General features: G+C 36.8%; 2 protein-coding genes across 3 annotated transcripts in view; one reads left to right on the top strand and one right to left on the bottom strand.

Annotated features, from left to right (window-relative positions):
- The window catches only part of INSYN2B (inhibitory synaptic factor family member 2B), a 37912-nt gene extending 33277 nt beyond the window's left edge, over positions 1-4635 (bottom strand). The window contains exon 1 of the mRNA XM_049829411.1: positions 4083-4635. The gene's annotated coding sequence lies outside the window, so the exon portion shown is untranslated. The remainder of the gene's footprint in view (positions 1-4082) is intronic.
- DOCK2 (dedicator of cytokinesis 2) overlaps positions 1-19785 on the top strand; it is a 214236-nt gene that overhangs the window by 124246 nt on the left and 70205 nt on the right. For both annotated transcript variants that reach the window (XM_049829393.1, XM_049829394.1), the window contains exons 28-29: positions 5427-5525; positions 6603-6697. In XM_049829393.1, coding sequence (XP_049685350.1) covers positions 5427-5525; positions 6603-6697 — 194 coding nt within the window. The remainder of the gene's footprint in view (positions 1-5426; positions 5526-6602; positions 6698-19785) is intronic.

Genomic DNA, 19785 nt, shown 5'->3' with positions numbered 1-19785 from the left:
CAAACAACAAAACCCACCGAATAACCCAGCAGCAGCAAAAATGTTGCACAGAATGAAAAATCTTCTTTTTAGAATATTGTTGGGAAATCACGACAAAGTTAAATATAAATAAATAAAAATAGGTGCCAAAGGATATATTCTGAAGAAATCATGCTACTTCTGTCATACCATAAACCATTGCCTTACTGCTTTTATCTATGTCTGAAAAAGTCTTAAATGAAATAATTTTGAAATTGCCTTGATTCTCTAACTTGTAACATACCTTTAAATCTTACAGAGCAGCTGCTATTGCTATTTCATTGTGTTATAAAATTGTCCTATATTTTTCCATCTGGTAGTTTGCTCTTTTTATAGTTGTATATCCTTTTGGGTAAATCATATGAATGTAAGAAAAACAGTATAACAAGCTAAAACAGCCCAGCATGCTTTCAGTCAGAAATCAAAAGCTGTCAGTAAGATGTAGAAACAGGATGCCTAAGCTTCTGTTCAGTGAGCTATAAAAGACAAGAAGACAGAACCAATGAACTATATGAATGTGTGTATGGAAAATAAAAAACTCAGACCTACTAAGAGTAGATGAATCTGCTATTGTAAATTAATTATTAGTGAAGGTGCTGATTGGCAATCTACAAAGAAGTTGGTGTGGATTAGGAGCTATTTCCCATTTCAGATGTACTCTGCATCTGATGAACACTCTAGGTTGTTGTGCAGCAGCTTATTCTAATGTTTACAGTTTTGTGCTTTTACAGCTAGAAACAGTACATTTTAGGATAGCACATGCATTGGCAGTGACATCTATTTCTGGAGAAGAAACAGAACTACTACATTAGCAGTTCACTTCAAATTCTGGTTATTTTTTCATTTCAGAGTGCTATTGTTTAGTGTTTGCATAATATGGTAAAGATGTTTTTGCTAACCTCTACATATGCCACGGTTCTCAAGGTTTAACGTGGTTTCCTGTGGAATTGTGACTTCAAACCACTGTGGTTCTTCATGGCATCACTGAGCATGTTCCATACTTTTTTTTTCTGGTAATTATGTTGCTCTTTAGCTCATGGCACTATACAGGTGTGATGACTCAATAATTCTGTGAAGACATTATTTTGGGAGCCCTTCTCAATTATGTCCTTGTGCTACAACATAAATATTGATGATTTTTAACATTAGATTGAAATAGTTGATTGGTTAGCCTTTCTTTAATTACATTAAAGATAACATATTTATCACTTTTCCTCCAGAAAGATTTTTGCACTTCTGTTTTTGAACAAAAAAAAAAAGAAAAAAAAAAAAAAAAGAGAGAGAGAACTGTTTGGCCTGTAGAAATTCTTGGTCACCCTTTTTATGTGCACCATTTTTACAATTACTGTCACTAACATATGATGAGTTTTGAAACTTCTGGCTTAACCTGAAAGGGAGTTCAGAATTAAATCTAATCGATGTAGTATGATCGCTTCATACACCACAAAAATGTTCGATCTTCAGGATAAGATTCTTTGCCTAATACAGAAAACTGTGCATTGATCAAATTTAAGCCATCATTAGTGAATATAGGGTTACAGATTGTGAGGATGGTGGTATGTAAAGGAGTCGTCTTAACTTACATTAATTGTGAGGGTAAGTGAAATGAGCATTTAAAACATCCAGTATTCCGCTAAAAAGGGCATATAAAAATAACTACATCATCTTTGGCCTTCTTTGAATTCAAGTCTTTGACTTATTAGGAATTATTCATGTTTTTATTTTGTCTTCTTTTTAACGATGCACCTGTAGTTATACATTTACACTCGGGCTCTATGTTGGTAAAGTGTTCTATTAATGAGGATAAATGTTACTTACGTGCCTACGTGAAATAAATATCCTCCTTAGTCCTTCCAGAAGTACACCTGCATGAAGATTACCCACCTTACAGCCACTGAAATACTTCTACTAGATTAGGATTAAAGTGATTCTACGTTATTTCTGTTGCTATTTGTTTTTCCAGTGCATTTGTGTTATTTGTTCTTGTGGTGCTATTACTTGAAGTTTCTACGGCAACCTGTCACCATCTGCTATTATGAAGTATGCTGGGATTTAGTTGCTAGGTGTTGAAGTTTGTCATGTTACTTACATGACCCTAATGTTTTTCAGGTGTTTATTTTCCTGTACATGTTGCATCCATATCCAATATGAACTTTAACAACAGTGGAAAAGATTCCGCATTTTTTCTGCTTGACCTTAGAAAGCCCTATTTCTTTACTGAATACTTCTATGATCCCTTTTGATGTACTTTGTATATATTCAAGCAAAACAGCATTTCTTTTACCTTAGCCACTATTTTGCAGTGTTTATACTAGAGCCAGCCAGCATTGTAGTTCTTCTAAATTTGATATTAATTAGGCTTTTTTTAAGTGGACAGGGAGTTTAAATGTTCCCTGAGACGTTTTCTCCTCTCTCTCATTTTCATTTGACTACCTATTTAGTTGTGTTCCTGCTCCCAATAGAAGTGCAGTGTTCATACTATCAATTTCCTTATTTTTTTACACATTTTTTGAAAGGCTGTCAGCCAATTGTTAATTCAAAAAATATAATTCAGTGCTGTTTCTGTCCCAGGTTCTTTTACATTTAAATGGAAATGAATATTTTTACGTTGGGAAACAGATATTTTGTTTATCTCTTCATAGTAATGCAGTGTATTCAGAGTTTTTTCTGTTAATTTCTCTGTTAGTCAGTTAGGTGTTTACTTTGATACTTTTTTTTTTATACATTTGACCTAGTTTTAATCAACCTTTTCTGCTGTAATTCACAGGATAAATCCTAACAAGCCTAAGCACAGCTGAAATAACTTGTTAGGATTCTATCTGAAGAACTTCACCTTCTCTGCCATAACCTTTTTTATACTATTCAATCTCTACATACAATGCTTGACTTAATGAAATAAATTTTTTAATAATAAGCATTAGACTATTGTGTTTGTAGGCAGTGCTTGATTCTGACTTCCTTCTGTCCATCTAGTGAGCATGCAGTCTGCATTCCAAGTGTAATAGATTGTTCTTGTGCAGAACTTACTGTATTTTCAAGCAGTTCATGCTCTTTGCACATTCTACTAAGAGGTACTTAAACAGTATAGGAGGATTTAAGTGAATACACAGAGATATTTGCAGATTTGGTCGCAGCTCTTTGCAGTCCTCTATTACACTTAAGTTCCACCAGTGAGAATGGTAATGCTGAGAGTGCACGAGTACTTCAAAGATCTGAGGCTGCATCTGAGAAGCCAATCTTTATTGCTGGCGTTTGGGGACTAGGAGGGAGGGGCAAGCTTTTAACCTATGAAGAAGCTAGCTAGTTAATTTCTAATAGTTGAGACTGCTGGCAAGAAAATTATTAAAGATCAAACAGCATTCATGTATTTTCCTGCTTTACAGTTACACGGAAATGATGGAGGAAGTTTTTGTAGCAAACCAGCTTTGCTATCGGCTTCTTTAGTATGTATCATTCAGTCCCACTGATGTGAATTTGACAGGTTTGGTGCGAGGTACTGGCCAGCAATATGTGACTTTTGCTTATGGCTCTTTTCAGTAATCAAGGCATATCATCTGTTAATTTTAAAATCGCCATACATCGCCACACATTACTAAGAATAGGCATTCATACTGTACCATAATCACAGATATAGCTAGACACGTTTTAGAAGTTGGTTTCAACAAAAGAAATAACCTTCTTGAAGTCTTTATGCCTTTAAGCACATAATACATCTATTCAATGCTTGTGAAGAAATGCTGCTTATTTCAAGAAGTGAATATTTAACACAAGTACAGAAAGGCATTCTGTGGTGAATGCTTAACTACTAAAAACACCAGCTGTTTTTCATGTACAATTCTCTAACTTCTGTCACTAATCTTTCTTCAAAAACAAGACATTAGAAGAAAACCCCCACACAGTTTCATTACTGAATCCTTTACAATTCATTATGACTTTCAGCTATACATTTAACATCACAGAAAAGATTTGTTTGATCCATAACTGTAGACGTGAACTACTACAGCAGGAAAACCAGCATTTCTTTTTAGAAGAGCATCAGTACCCGAGAACACACGATTCCTTACCTGAAAGCTTCTGGTTTACCTGCAGAAAATGTGTCTTCTTAGCCTTAAAAAGTAGGCAAGCCTCTCACTAGCAGTAATGTTACTCCAAAAGAAGGTATAATAGGTCCTTTATATTGTAATTTTCACTGTTTATATGCAAGAAGTCTGCTGGGTCTGCTCACGTAGGAATAAATAAATAAAATAAAAAAAAGGCAGTACAAACTGAACAGCAGCTAACATATGAAAGTAAAAGACCTCTAGTGGCCATAACCTGAAGTTAAAGAAGGCTTCCCTTCTCTAAGTGGTAGACAAAATGGTTGGGTACGACAAACTGCAGCTGATAATTTGGTAATGTGTGCCTTTGTTGCCTTTCTGATGTAACAAGTATAAAGTGAATCAGGGTTTAACAGAGAATCTGATCGGTAGCAGGTGGAAATTAAATTCTGGTCAGAGAGGCTGGTGAGTCCCTTGTATCAATTCTAAACCAGTATGATGAAAAGAGCCAAGTAAATCTAGAAAATTATTTTGCATGCTCATTTACTTCATAGTCTCTTATTTTAATAAAAGCAAAGCATTTAAAGCAGGTTCACTTTTAAAACAATAATTAAAATTTCAGCAAATTAAAAGGCATCAATAAGGAGGATTCTTCACTGTCTTAAAGGAAAACTGCAAATCATTAAGCTCACTGTTACTGCTTGAGAGATAAAGGTCTTTGTGACTTACAGTAAATTATGGTGAAAACAGGATTATAAATAATTGTATGTCTTTCAGCATTTCTACTTTAGGAATTGAGAATTATTATTTTTTTTGAGGAAGTTTGAAAAGTTTTGAGAGATGTAAGTAATAGTATTCTATAGAAATTTTACAGAGTTCTGTAATAGCTACTTAAACGCCTGCAGAATGTAAAAATGTAAAAAATATACTTTCTTGTAATGTTTTTTTCCTGTGAACAGCCTATGTTTCTAGAATTATTAGAAAATTTTGATGCTAATACATTTTCTTCCTATGAATTCCTAATGGAAGAATCCTAGGCAACATCACATGCCTTTTAGGCATCTTAAGGCAATAGTGAGCTGTACTTTTATATAAAGTTTTCTTGTCACAACGAGTGTTTCCGTGCAGTGTTTCATAAATGATGCAACTTTGTCATAAGAGCCTACCCCTTGCCAGGGTAGCTTTTGAATTATCTTTTTCAAGTTCTTAGTATGTTTCTTTCACCTGGGCTTGCAAGAGCTTGAATATTATTTTATTTTTACATACATAAAAGGATTTATCAGGCATTTGGAGTAGTTCACCTTTAGAAAGAATACAATCTAGTATCTTAAGTAATCTCCATGTGTTGATTTCTGCCTGGTTTTCTTTCAGAGTCATTTTGTGGCATGCATGACAGCAATCTTAAACCAGATGAACAACCAGCATTATTCAGTTTACATTGAAACTTTTCAGACAAGTTCAGAACTCGTGGTAAGTACAAAATAGTCATGGAGGTGATAAATCTTTCTAAGTATTTCATTTCCTGTGAAAAATCAGTAGTATTGTTTTGAAGTATCTTGTGTGACTCTTCTTAGAATGGTCTGTTTCTGTCCGTTTTCTGCCTTTATGCCATTGTGTTGCCTCCCTCTTCTAATGGTGATCTTGGACAGTACTGTAATCAGAAATTTGGGAAGACATAAATGTCACTGTTGTTGACCCTAGCACAGAGGTGGTAATATAATAATAATATGTATTGGGATCTTTGTGTTATACTGTTCTGAGGAGAAAAAACCCCTCTACAACAACACAACAAAATCAACCCTCAACTAACTGAACCCTCCCCCCCACTTGGCACATGGTGATCCATTTCCACATGCTGTTGAGAGCTATTGTTCACTTGCTTCTCTGTAAGTAATATGATAAGAAAGAGTACAAACTTTGCAGAGTGCTTGCGAGGGTTTGGTAATAAATAGCGACAACTTGCTAGTGTTACAGACTTCTAGGTGACTTGCTCAGCAGTTCAAGAGTAAAACAGCATATATGTGCTATACATGAAACAGACCTGAAATTATGATGTTCATTTTATTTAAGTTAATTATATAGTGATCTCTTAACACTTCTAGGAAAAGAAGTAGTTTTGTTTGAAAACTTCCTGTCAGTGCCTTCAGTTTTTAATTTAGATAACTAAATTTGGGCTAAATGGACTAAATAAAAAATCCTATATTTTTCAAATCTATTAATTCTTTATGCATAGTGAGACTGGTTTGCGAATTAATAAAAAATTCAACAGTTTTACTCCAAAGTACTGCAACTTTTTCTTTCCATTCATTTATGGCTTGTTTTTCCTTAAGAGCTTAATGTAATGACTTTTAGCTTTCATTTGGAATCTGAGACTGCTGTTTTAGAGGACTTCAGTTCCAATCTTGGGCTTACCAATATCACCAGGAATTTTTCCATTGACTGCAAGTGGGCAAAGTGGAGTCTTCTATCTTAGTTCTTTAATTACAGCAGGAACACTTTAACTTTTTGCTATTTAGTCACAGTCTTAACTCTATTTTGTTGTTCTAGGACTTCTTGATGGAAACATTCATAATGTTCAAAGACCTCATTGGAAAGAATGTTTACCCTTCAGACTGGATGGCAATGAGCATGGTGCAGAACAGGTAAAATGGGACTGGAGGATCAGTGTTCATGTTCCACATGCTTGTGAAACATGAACTCGTATCTTACAAGAAGTTTTCCAGTGCAGTCTAGGGTGATTATATCATTCCAGTCTGGTGAATGCCAGAAAGGTCACCATTTGCAATAATTTACTGGTAATACATCAAATAGCAAGCTGCCTGTGCTTTAAGTCCACTTAAAATGGAAAGGAAAAAATGTATTTAACAGTGAAGTGCAAGTACGTAGTTGGTCTCCGTGTTGACAGTCAATAGAAGCCATACTGTAGAAGGCCTTTTGAATCTTTTTCATGGTTTCAGCTGGGATAGAGTTAACTGTCTTCCTAGTAGCTGGTACAGTGCTGTGTTTTGAGTTCAGTATGCCAAGAATGTTGATAACACTGATGTTTGCAGTTGTTGCTCAGTAGTGTTAGTCTATAGTCAAGGATTTTTCAGCTTCTCATGGCCAGCCAGCGAGAAAGATGGAGGGGCACAAGAAGATGGCCCAGGACACAGCCAGGGCAGCTGACCCAAACTGGCCAATAGTGTATTCCATACCATGGGATGTCCCATCCAGTATAGGAACAGGGAAGGGGGGGCAGGGAATCACTGCTTGGGGACTGGCGGGGTGTCGGTCGGCGGGTGGTGAGCAATTGCCCTGCGCATCATTTGTACATTCCAATTCTTTTATTACTACTGTTGTCATTTTATTAGTGTTATCATTATCATTATTAGTTTCTTCTTTTCTGTTCTATTAAACTGTTCTTATCTCAACCCACGAGTTTTACTTCTTTTTCCCCATTTTCTCCCCCACCCGCTGGAGGGGGGAGGAGGGGAGTCAATGAGCGGCTGTGTGGTGCTTAGTTGCTGGCTGGGGTTAAACCACAACAATCTTAAATGTGCAATTTCTGCACAGGGTTAGAATGTCCTCACTAGTATGTCAGCAAGTTCATTGTGATGCAAGAGTTATCAAACACAATTTTCTTTCCAAACCAATACGGTTGCTTTGATTACTAAAAGGTCTGATGCTAAAGACCAAGTCTTTGAGCTCAATGCAGTATTTGGAGGAGGAGGTTGGACTCATGGTACTTACTGTAGCTCACATCATTGAGGAAATGTATTGCTATACTATAGGTCGTTTTAGGTTCCATCATGATTAAATACTTCAGACTCAGGTATATTGTCTCTGTAGATCAAGATAGCATCTAAGCAAAAGTTTGTATAATCAAATTTATCATGCTTCCTATTGTTTGCTCTATGAGAGCTTGCTATTAATAAGAAATCTTTGAGTACTCTTATATTATAAAATTGACTGAAGGAAGTATCTTGTGGACATAAACTGTGCAGATTGTAACACCTTTGCCCACAGCTATAATCTGTCTGTTTTGATGTCACCATAAATGATGGTGGCATAAACAAAGTATTGCTTGATCTCTGTTAAAACACAGGGCCGCTGTTGTCTTGGTGTTAGGATTGCTAGTAGCGTAAGTGAAATTTCACGTCATATAGATTTTGCTGCCACGTGGGCTTTTTGCAGTTTATCATTTCCATATCATGTAATAGGGAATTGGGAAGAAAAAAGAAGTGATCTTTGTGCAGCTCCACCATTGATAATGGTTTTAGACAGCTGGCTTGGGACAGCTTATCACAGATGCATTCCTTCAGGGTATCTTTGAAATATTGCTTGTTTGAAGAGGAAGGAAATGTTCTTCTTTTGAGATGTGAGTTTTGTTGTTTATTACGTGCATGAGTGTGGTGGGTTGACCCTGGCTGAACGCCAGGTGCCCACCAAAGCTATTCTATCACTCCCCCTCCTCAACTGGACAGAGGAGAGAAAATATAACAAAGAGCTTGTGGGTCAAGATAAGGACAGGAGAGATCACTCACCAGGTACCGTCACAGGCAAAACAGACTCAGCTTGGAGAAAATTAACTTAATTTATTACCAATCAACCAGAGTAGGGTAATGAGAAATAAAACCAAATCTCAAAACACCTTCCCTCCACCCCTCCCTTCTTCCCAGGCTCAACTTCACTCCCAGATTCTCTACCTACCCCCCCCAGCAGCAGCACAAGGGGACGGGGATGGGGTTTATGGTCAGTTCATCACATGTTATTTTCTGCTGCTTCATCCTCCTCAGGGGGAGGGCTCCTCACACTCTTCCCCTGCTCCAGCGTGGGGTCCCTCCCATGGGAGAGAGTCCTCCACGAACTTCTCCAACGTGGGTCCTTCCCATGGGCTGCAGTTCTTCACGAACTGCTCCAGCCATGGGTCCTTTCCATGGGCTGCAGTCCTTCAGGAGCACACTGCTCCAGCGTGGGTTCCCCACGGGGTCACAAGTCCTGCCAGAAAACCTGCTCCAGCGTGGGCTCCTCTCTCCACAGATCCACAGGTCCTGCCAGGAGCCTGCTCCAGCGTGGGCTTCCCACGGGGTCACAGCCTCCTTCGGGAACCCACCTGCTCCAGCGCGGGGTCCTCCACGGGCTGCAGGTGGAGATCTGCTCCCCCGTGGACCTCCCTGGGCTGTGGGGGGACAGCCTGCCTCACCAGGGTCTTCATCACCACGGGCTGGAGGGGAATCTCTGCTCCGGCGCCTGGAGCATCTCCTCCCCCTCCTTCTGCACTGACCTGGGGGTCTGCAGGGCTGTTTCTCTTACATGTTCTCACTCTTCTCTCTGGCTACCATTTCTGTCTGTCCCAGCTTTTTTTTTTCCCTTCTTAAAAATGTTATCACAGAGGTGTTACCACTGTTGCCGATTGTCTCGGCCTTTGCTAGCGGTGGGTCCGCCTTAGAGCCGACTGGTATGGGCTCTCTCTCGAACACAGGGGAAGCTTCCAGCAGCTTCTTATAAAAACCACCCCTGTAACCCCCCCACTACCAAAACCTTGCCACACAAAGCCAATACAATGAGTTAGAAACAAATGTTTTTGGCAACAAGGAAAGGCTAGTATATAGGGCACAAGATGGGCTCTGTGAGGATTTATTTCCTAATAATTGTTCCTAGCCGTTCTGAGGTACTGACTTTTTTCTTTTTGTGTCTCTAGTCTATAACAGAGGAAAGCAAGGGAGAGTTGGACTGAGAATGCAAAGTAAAACACATGGCTGCTCTAAACAGAATTAGTTGGTTCAATTTGTTTATTTGTGGAATTTGTAGGTGAGGAAGAGTTTATTCAAAATTTGAACACGTAGCAGTTTTACAAGCATCTGCACATGTAGAAGAAATTGATCAAAAAGGTAGCCGTGAGCATGTGACCACCTTACCTTCTGGATTTTTTTTGTTGTTGTTGAATTTCCTCTTTTTCATACTTCATGGAAATCATCACTAAAAATCTCACTGAAAGGGATCTGGATTTGAGGAAAAAAATTAACTTAATTTACATTTTTTTATTTATGTGCATGTTACCTTTAGGGCTGTACTTATTCTTGCTTCTTGTTCTCAAAGAAACACTGAGTTTATATGCTGGATTGGATTATAAAGTGAATATGCTTTCTTTTTTTTTTTTTTTTTTTTGAGCAAGACTTCTGTTGGTCAGGTGGATTTTGATCACTTGTACTATCATTATTTTAGTTTTGTAGAAATTGCGGTAACATTGAGTTTTCTACAAGTCACAGAGAGACTAGCCTAAGAATTAAGTCTCAAAGATACATAGGTTCCATTTAACTTAGAAGTCCACAGATGCTGTTTATCTGAAATGTCACATTTATGTAATTTTACTCTTCCAGTTTTATAATATTGGAAAGGCGAGAACAGAGGATACGTAATAAAGTTGATTATCTACTGGGAGTGTTTGGTCTTGAGGAAAAGATTTTCGAAGAGAATTTACAGCATTATGATATCAAATTTTGACATTGGATACATTTTCATCTACGATTTTAATGGAATGATGTTAAATGGAAAGGTTTTCTTTTTCATGTTCCATGATTCAGAGTAAGGATTATGGTTCTGTTGGGTGGTGATGATGACAGTGAGGTCTCAAGTACCCAAACCTCACTTTCTGTCACTCGTGTACACTAATGTTCATGCGGAGAGATCGCTAACCCCTCTTCTGAGGTGGCAGATACATATATGCTGGTGGATGTGTTCGTTCCAGGTAAGATTTTAGTAAATTATAGTAGTTTCATCCCACTTGTTTCTCTGAGTCAGTCTTCGGCCTATAAAGGTAAAAGCCAATTCAGTGCACATACTTATGTTGCTGCTGCTGCAATTTGCAATTGTTTTTAATGTAGCAAGGATTATTCTTAAAAAGTATCAGCTTAGTACTAAAGTAAACTAACAGTCTTCTATTGTAGGGAAGCATATCAAACCTTTCATATGTAAAACTGTTTCTCCTATCTAGAAAACGCTGTTAACATCTGCATTATTCACAAGTACAGGATTTTTTTTTTTATTCTATGGGAGTGGGGGAAGCATCAGTCCTTGTTCAAAGAATATGCCCTTAGGGCTGGGGCGTTCACCTGGTGGTATATATATTGATTGCCTCACTTACTGACAATAGAAATTAATTTGTAGTACTGTACATTTGTTGATAATGCCTCCTAATGACTCTGAACTTTGTGGGACAGCTTGGTCCAGGCAGGCTTTGTTGCTCTAAACCTTATCCTGCACTGGACAAGTCAAATGAAAATACTTAAAGAAAAAGTCAGCATTAAAAAAAATAAATAAAAAAATGTTTAGAAGCTATTTAACAGTGCTTCTGTAAATACATTGCTTACCTAAATTGACTCGGCACTGTTTATACTCTCCGATTATGTTGTTGCTCCCAAGATTACATAAGCAAATGATTTATTGATCTTACTTTCATGTTTTAATTTTATGTTATATCAACAACTGGGAGGGGGGATTTTTGTTATCAGTCTTTATAGAAATTTGGTTTGGGTTTTTTTTGGTGAGGGGGGGATTAAGGGGGCTATGAAATAAATTGAAGGCTAATTTAGTTTTCTAGATTTCTTATTAACAGGCTTTACTCACCAGAGAAGCAGCAGAGAAAAAAGTCACAAGGGATCAGGCTGGGGTGTCTTAATGAGAGAAGAAAGAAAAAAAAAAACCACGAAAAATGTTAACACAGTTAAGGTTTTGCATTCTTAATTCACCTGTTCTGAGCAGGAGGCTACATGCAGGCCTTTTTATGCCCTGAAGGAGGTATTTTACCTTAAGAGTCTCCCTTTTCTGAATTTGCAAAAATATTAGTTACAGGCTGTAAGTTATGTCTATTGTGTAACCTAGCCAATGGCACAGTGTAGTTGGCACTTCTTCCCCGCAGGCATTCAGCAAAGCCTGACAGTCTCCCCCAGATGATTTCTTGTATTTTGTACCTAGCAAGGAAAGTGGGCATTGGAGGAATTTTTCTGTAGGATATACTGCAATACAGACACATAATATCGGAGTACATTTACTTAGAGGCAGAGGAAAGGGAAGAGCAGAACTAGAACTGCAAGTTTCATCCTCTTCGTGGGTAAAAGGTGTTCCTAATGAGTGGGACACTCTAATTACTCTTTTAGTTAAAGACAGCCAGTGCATGTATGATATCAGGAATATTGCTACTAAATATTAGATGTCTGGCATAGATAAGGGGAAAAGAATGAGAGAATGACTTCTTACAAAGTCCAAAGGAAGGGAGAATGGACACATTCATGTCCAGGAGAAAGTGTGGTACGTAAATTGAAAGAATGGGAATAGAAGCTTTATTGACTAAACTTACTTAGTCAAGCTTTGCCTGTATCAGGATGGAATGATTTAGCTCAGGTTACTTTAAGTCGCTATTATAAATAATGTGCTGTTTGCTCTCAAAGCATGTCCTGATTCCTAAAGACGATTTGAAGGAGGCAAAGGCTGTGTGTACTGGTCCCACTGGACTGGGAGTATTCTATTAGCAACTGAGAATCAAAAAGGGGCATGAACTACTTTTTTTTCTCCATTAACAGCAAGGTGGGAAGAATACTTTTTTATGGCATGCTAGGTGGGGCAGAACACTTTGGGAAATAGTAAAATCCTCATTGAGGTCATGAGGATATAATATCTGAGTTATTTTTGTGATCCTTCATGGTAGATTTAATTAACTTTTGTTCTAATGAAGGCTGCTTGGTTGCTTACTGCACACTTAGTAGTTGCTACTGCTTGTATGTGCACTTTATTCCACTTAAGGTACTTAGACTATTGGCTATTAGCTTATTAAAAGCAGTAATTCCTAGGTACATGGCATTTGTGGGGAAATGCTTTGCTGGTTTAGGTAATACCATATAGTCTGCTTATCTCTCAGCTGTTCATAATTTTAATTTAGAGGCACACGGTTCCTCCCAGGAAATCCCTGTACCTTATTGTCAACATGAAGTGCATAGGGAGTCAGACTTACTGAATAAAAGAAATGGTTAGAGGGGTAGCAAGTAAAGGGAAAGTATTCGCATAGCCTTCCTTCTGTTCCTCTAGGCTTTGAAATGGTAATTGCTTAGACAGAGTTATGATCTTGTCATAATTAGTACCTGGAATCAGTTTTGGTTGGTGTCCAGTCTAAAGTGGCTTAGTAAGCACTTCCATTGTTTGTGTGTCCATTTGAGTTGTTTTTTGAACCTTGTTGACATTGTGTTTAGCTATTTAAAAAGAAAAGGAAACCATTTTTCACCAGTATATTCCCAGGTCAGATCCTATTTGCTGAAAAACTCATGTGAGATAACACTGTAGGCTATTTTCTAACACCAGGAGTTAGGCTTTTTCTAAAATATGTTTTCATTACCTGTATATCTGAGTGTTTTCAGGCATCTGTTGGAGTCAAGTGTTCCCCAGCCCTTTCTAAGTCTAACTTGAAAGGTTTAGCACTACAGGTATTTGGCAAAAGAGCTGGAAATGTTGCTGATTGTCTTTCATTATACATACTAAAAATAGCTGCTTATTTGCTGATGAACTGCTTTTTAACACCCTCAAGACCTGGTTCTCATGTAGCTCACACGTTGGAGCAGCATTATTAATTCTGTAAAATCTCATTATGGCTTCAAATCAGTACCACCTGCATCCTCAAGTCCCTCACCATTTTCTCAGACTGCCAGGAACAATAGATGCTGTTCATATCATTAGGTCCTGACCAACCAGCAAAATGAGGCAGAATAACTTCCAATTTGTCATCTAGCAAGGGACTGTAGGAATTTTTTTTCAAGAAAAGGACAGTAGGGACTCCAGACCTGGGTTTTTTCATAGATCATCTGTGAATGGCTCTGTTAAACATGACTTCTGAAACACATGTTTTCCACACTATACATATGCATGTTTCTGAACAACTCTACCTTTGAACAGAAAAAGTCTTTTCAGAAGAAGTAGCTGCTTATAGTATTGTCCTGTGAAACTCGACAAAATGTGACTTTGTGCATTATGAGGAGATGTCATTTTTGAAGTTGTAGTCTCAGTCTTTAAGTAATACGCACCGATAACAAATTCAGTGGCTGTTGGACTGCTTTTTCTTTTAAATTTTCTGAAGGGAAAACCTGAACAGCTGGTAGTCACAATTTAAGCATATTATTCAAGAATAGTATTAATAATAGAGTTTGGGAGAGAAGGGAAACTGGACACAGTTGGCAGAAAGTAAGGAAACGCCTTTTTCAAGCAAGAATCTTAAGTATTTATGGGAGAGATGCTACAAGCTGTATTGCTACTATCAACTCACTAGATTTCATAGAATCATAGAATATCCTAAGTTGGAGGGAGAAAAACGCCAAAATAATTAAAATATTAAAAATGTTTCGCAGTCTTCCATCTGTCTGTTGGTGGAAATGAAAGCTAGTCATATTTTCATGTTTTATAAATATTTGATACTGTGATATATGTATTGATGTCAGTGGGTATTGCGACTATTCACAAACAACAATGGAGCTGACTGTACACAAGGTACACAAATTCAATTGATAAGAGTACCCATTATCCTTTACTTCAGCTGGTGCTGTAATATGGTGTTCAGTTTACAAAAATTGTGATGAGATTTTAAAATCAAGAATATGATTTTAATTACAAAAATAGGAAAAAATTCTCCTTAACTTTAATTCTTTGATTATTTAATATGAAGTGGTTCTGCTCCCATAGGAAATGTAGAAGAAAACTCAGATTTATTCTATCCAGCTATGCTTTAACAGTTTACTTAAAACATTGCCTGCCTCATTATTTGGCTTGCAGAGAATAAAAAGGGGCATTTTTTAAATTTATTCCTAAGAGGGGAAAAAAAAGAATACAAGTAGTTTAGGTTAGTTTTACTATTGTTTTTCAAAGATGTATTGGGAGTTAAGATTCATTTATGTAAATAAGGTTGGATGACGAAGTTGGAGGTTATTTTGTACAAATAAGGTAGAATTTAGAAGGCTGATCTGTTGTATACAAGTAACTCCTTTCTTTGATCTCATTTTCCTTTGGCAACTTTTGACTGGCTTAAGCATACTTGACAGAAACGCAGTTGTTTTTCTTAAGGGCTTGAATTTGCAGGTGGTCAGAATGCATTTACACATAGGTTTATGGCATATTGCAGAACTTTGTTATTTTAATACATGAAAAAGTATTTTAAGCAACAAGTATAAATGTCTAATGAAAATACTCCTTTATGCACACGTGCACACTAGGGTAAATGAAGTATTATAACAAGTTCAAACAGTTTGTACTGTTTAGTCATTGCTTTAATCATGTCTAGTAATAAGATGGGTCCTTGGACAGGGTTTTTGCTATGAGACTAAAAATGTCCTTGCTGAAATGCAATTTCCTTGCTAATATGTAGTCTCTTTGAGAGGCAAAGGACATTTTATTTATTTATTTATTTTTCTTGCTGGGATATTTGGTATACAGTGTCTCAGTATTCTCAGATTTGTTATCTCCTTTCCATTAAACCCAGGTAACTCTGTTTCCTAGTTGTCTTTCCCCACAAAAGTCAGTACTTGTAATAGGGCAAATGGCATAAGGTTAGTCTTGGGAAAATGGAATAAGGCAGAAAAAGAGAAGAGGCAGTTGTTTCACTGTGGGTTGTAAATTTACTTCCATGGAGAGTTACACTTCCAGCTGTGGCTGATATGTCTGACTGAGTCATTTAATGCTTTGCTGTCAGTTACAAGCCTAGCAGAGAGCATCTCTTCCATCTGTAGGTGTTTGAGGCTGGTCGTGCCTGATGTAACCCTACTTTTCAATCACTTGCATCTTTCTAGCACCAAATACTACAAGATGCTTGTTCAGCACTAACTCTGCATGTTGCTCATTGTTACCCACGTTGTGGAATTATCTACTTACCAAGAATCTAAACATTTAATGATGTGGGGACTGCAGCAGATCATCTGCTCAGCAAGATAGGCTATTGCATATCATGGTCGTGGTACACAATGGATGCCTATTGCGTTTTGACTGCAGTCATTTAGTCTTTTATCTAAAATGCAGAGAGAAAACATGCTGTGAGATATCCCTTTCCCACTCCCACTGCAGAGTATCTCATCTTTCTTGGTCTCGACTGGTAGGATGCTCCTGCTTCTAGAGTATGAGGCCTCCTGAACTAAAAGCAACATCTTCAGTGGAGAGAACAACTCAACACAGAAAAACAACTTGTTAGTTTGATGTTTTCAGAAAGTCAGTAAGATAAATTGTTATTTTTCCCGATACAACTTTGACTTGCATATAGAAATCTCTAAGGTTCTTTGTGATGCGGCCTGTTGTAAAATGTTTTGTATGCTTTCAGGTATTTTAATTTTAGTAAAACATTTGGGGATTAAAACAATGAGTGGTATTTTCCACTCTGTAGAACATAGCTGCAAATGAATAAAAAAATAATGAAGAGGTTACCCACATAAACTGTTCTAAATATGTCACTACAGAAGACTGAAAATACAAATTCAGTACTCATCTTCATTGGGTGCTGGAAATGCTATTGAGCAATCTCTCTGTGTTCTCCTTTCTGATGAGTAACTGTGGTGAGCGTTTCATGTCTTAAGAGATTTTCAGGAAATGAAATATATACAGTTTTCTCATATTTAACATTATTCTGAATAGTTATTTTCATATTTTTAAACAGCAACATCACCAAATAACCCTGCTGATGTATTATGCATTTGGTTCATAATCTTTTTTAAAAGTCATAATCTGCGTATTCAATGCAACTTCTGTATTGATACAGTTTTGGCCATAAAGTAGTAAGCTCAAGTAAGCAGCAATTAGACAAGAGGTGGATGCATAGTTGTACCTGTAACTACAGATTATATTCTTAGCTTCAGAAAAAGCTAGGGTTCCCTAAAAGTAAAGAAATTATGTATTCTAGACAAAAGGTATTTCCTCGCTAAATATTTTCAACAAGAATATCTGAAAAATCAGAAGTACATGTACTATGTTAAAATATCATGCAGGTATAGAGAAAGGCTTTCAAATACAGAAAGCTTATGTAACAGGGGGGAACCAAAAGCAAAGCCCAAACACTACATTTTACCTTTAAAGTTTTATGGTGAGATTATGAATAAAATACAGAGCTACTTAAAACAAAACAAAAATGGAGATAGCGTTATCCACAGTGTTATCCACTAGTTCCATGTAATTCTCCAATTTTCATCCTTTGATGTGTGAAGTAATAAAAATATTTCTAGAAATAGGCCCTACAAACTTCCGTGAAAATATGTTTACCAAAGTATCACCTTTGCACCAGTCTTAGATCTATAGAAATGAAGACTAAATGATAAGTACGAATATTATAGTAAGGGGTAAATTAGTGCCAACAGGTGAAAAAAAAAAAAAACAGTGGAAGTATGAACAAATAATTTTACAATATCAGTTCAAACTTCCTTCAAAAGCGAAGGCCATGAGAGTTTTAATTGGTGTATGACATCCTGATATAACCATGTTAAGTCATTACATTCATGTATACTAACTGGGTTTCAGCTTTGTATCTTACTCTGACTTACCTAGCACCAAAGACACCATGTGATTTTTAAATTTTTTTAAATTCAGAATGTTTCTACTCTGCAATTATTTGGAATGAGCAAAAAAAGAGAGTAGACTGAAGTGACAAGATACTCACAATATAAGGAAAATCACTGAAAATACCTTTCAAATGAAGTTACTTATATCAGAGTTCATTATGACAGCTTTTTGTAGGCTTAGTTTTCAAACTATGAATTTTCTTAAAGCATGCTAAACATTAGATTTTCAAGAGTTTGGCATAAATGTGTACCTAATATGCAGTTTTGAAAATGTTGTTTGATTCCTAAATGGGAGATAAGCAGTCTTTTAAACATGCTGTAGGTAGATGCTGAAGGAAAAGCTACATACAGAGTGTTGAAAAGTCAAGATATCTCAAGTGGGAACTTCGCTTGTATAGCATCAAAGCAATTGTTCATTCCTGTCTTTAGGTGTTGCTTTTGTACTGCTGCCAAATTAACTCTGACACATTATAGCATGTATTATTTTTACATGCTTGGCATAGCTATTCAAGGTAAATTTTCAAACAACAATAATAAAGAAAATGAATTGTACATAACAATTTGTAACTGAGACAAGAGAAGCTGGATAGCAGTTATTTTTAAGCAGTTATTTTCTGACCATGCTATTTGGATAGACTGTCTGGCTGTACATCAAAAAAGAGTTTAGGAAAATGACAATTGCTTTATCATTAGAATTCAATATGAATGGTACAAAAAAATTATTCTTCAGTCTATAGTGATACTGACTTGATACAAGGGAGAAATATGATTAAATTATACTACTTTCTTTGCACTGCTGGCCATATTTTTCTAGTTACTATGGAAGTGGATTGCTTCCTAAGTGTTGCCATTACTGTGCTCTTAATAACTAGGTTTCACATAGCTACAAGGTTTTTAAAGTGTTTCCATCTCGCAGTGCCCTTCATTTCTAAATCAATGATAGCTTGCCACATTATTAGGAGGTAATTTCTGCTGTTACTTTGTAAGTTTTTCGTTATTATCTTTTCACCTGTTTTCTCAGGCTTTCTCCTGCTGCTCTGTTTTGGTCACTGAAATAGTAAATGCATATTTATTTCATCTCACCTGTCACACTGATTGCTTGTCTGATCTCTCTTCTGTGTATTTCATATCTTCCAGGTTTAGTTTATAATTGCTGTTCCCTCTTTCGGTCATTGACAATGATCGGCATTTGGGATTGGGTCTGACCCACTTTGCTAGTCTGCTCTTTATTTAACATGCCGCCTTCTAGCTCTGCACACAAGAAGGAAGAGGAAAGCAAGAGAATCAGTTGATTTTCTCTATAAGAGAATCAGCAGCTTTTCTGTTGTGCTTGCTTCATGTTAAAATACATATCAGGTGTCTTCTGCAAAGCATTTTATGAGGATGCTACTATCAAGTCAACATAAACTATTTGGGAGTATTATTTTGGCTCTGTTATTCCCTACTCCAAAGTTCATATAACTGGCATACTGGCAAGACCATGTCTGTCAGAACTCAGAAAAGATCTTCAAAATAATAAGTCAATGCATGTCCTAGGCTTTGAAAGAACTCCTCTCATATTCCTCATCTGCTCAAGTAGAGGATTCACTGATGAAAGTGCTGATTGATCAGCCTTCGTGATTTACAAAAAAATGTCTGCCAAACTGAAGTTAGTGTAACTCCTTCTGATTTTAATTTGTGGACCAAATTCTCTGAAGGAAAAGCACTTAGGGTTTGTGGGAAGAAGTTCTGAGTTTTAAAAACTGTCCATGTCTTCACTGGTTTCCAGACATGATTTAAAAAATACGTATATTCCAGCATTTTAATGGTTTCTTTCAGTAAGATCTTTCACAACAACACAGGAAATTATATTCTTTTAAAGCTTCTCTCTATTTTTTTGTGTCTGATTATCCAGTAGAAGTTTGTACTTGATTAATTTTTTTCCACCTGTCATTACATCAGTGTAATCACAGCTTTAGAAGACATACCAAAATGAGTTTGAGTTGATGCTCATAAATACCTAAGTGAATTAATGCAGCTTTCACCTCAGTATCTGGATTACTCATCTCAACGTCGAAGCAGTAAACTCCCAAATTTTAGTCTTGTGAATTTGAAGACATTGAAGAGCATCTCACTGCTGTTGGACCAGTGCTTTAGAAGAATTCATGTGTAAGAATCTGAGGAAAGGTTGATTCATGATTTTG

The sequence above is a fragment of the Accipiter gentilis genome, chromosome 26 (assembly GCF_929443795.1).
Source record: "Accipiter gentilis chromosome 26, bAccGen1.1, whole genome shotgun sequence".
Classification (NCBI taxonomy): Eukaryota; Metazoa; Chordata; class Aves; order Accipitriformes; family Accipitridae; genus Astur; species Astur gentilis.
The sequence above is the reverse complement of the archived record's forward strand: the minus strand, read 5'-3'. Positions and strand labels throughout refer to the sequence as shown.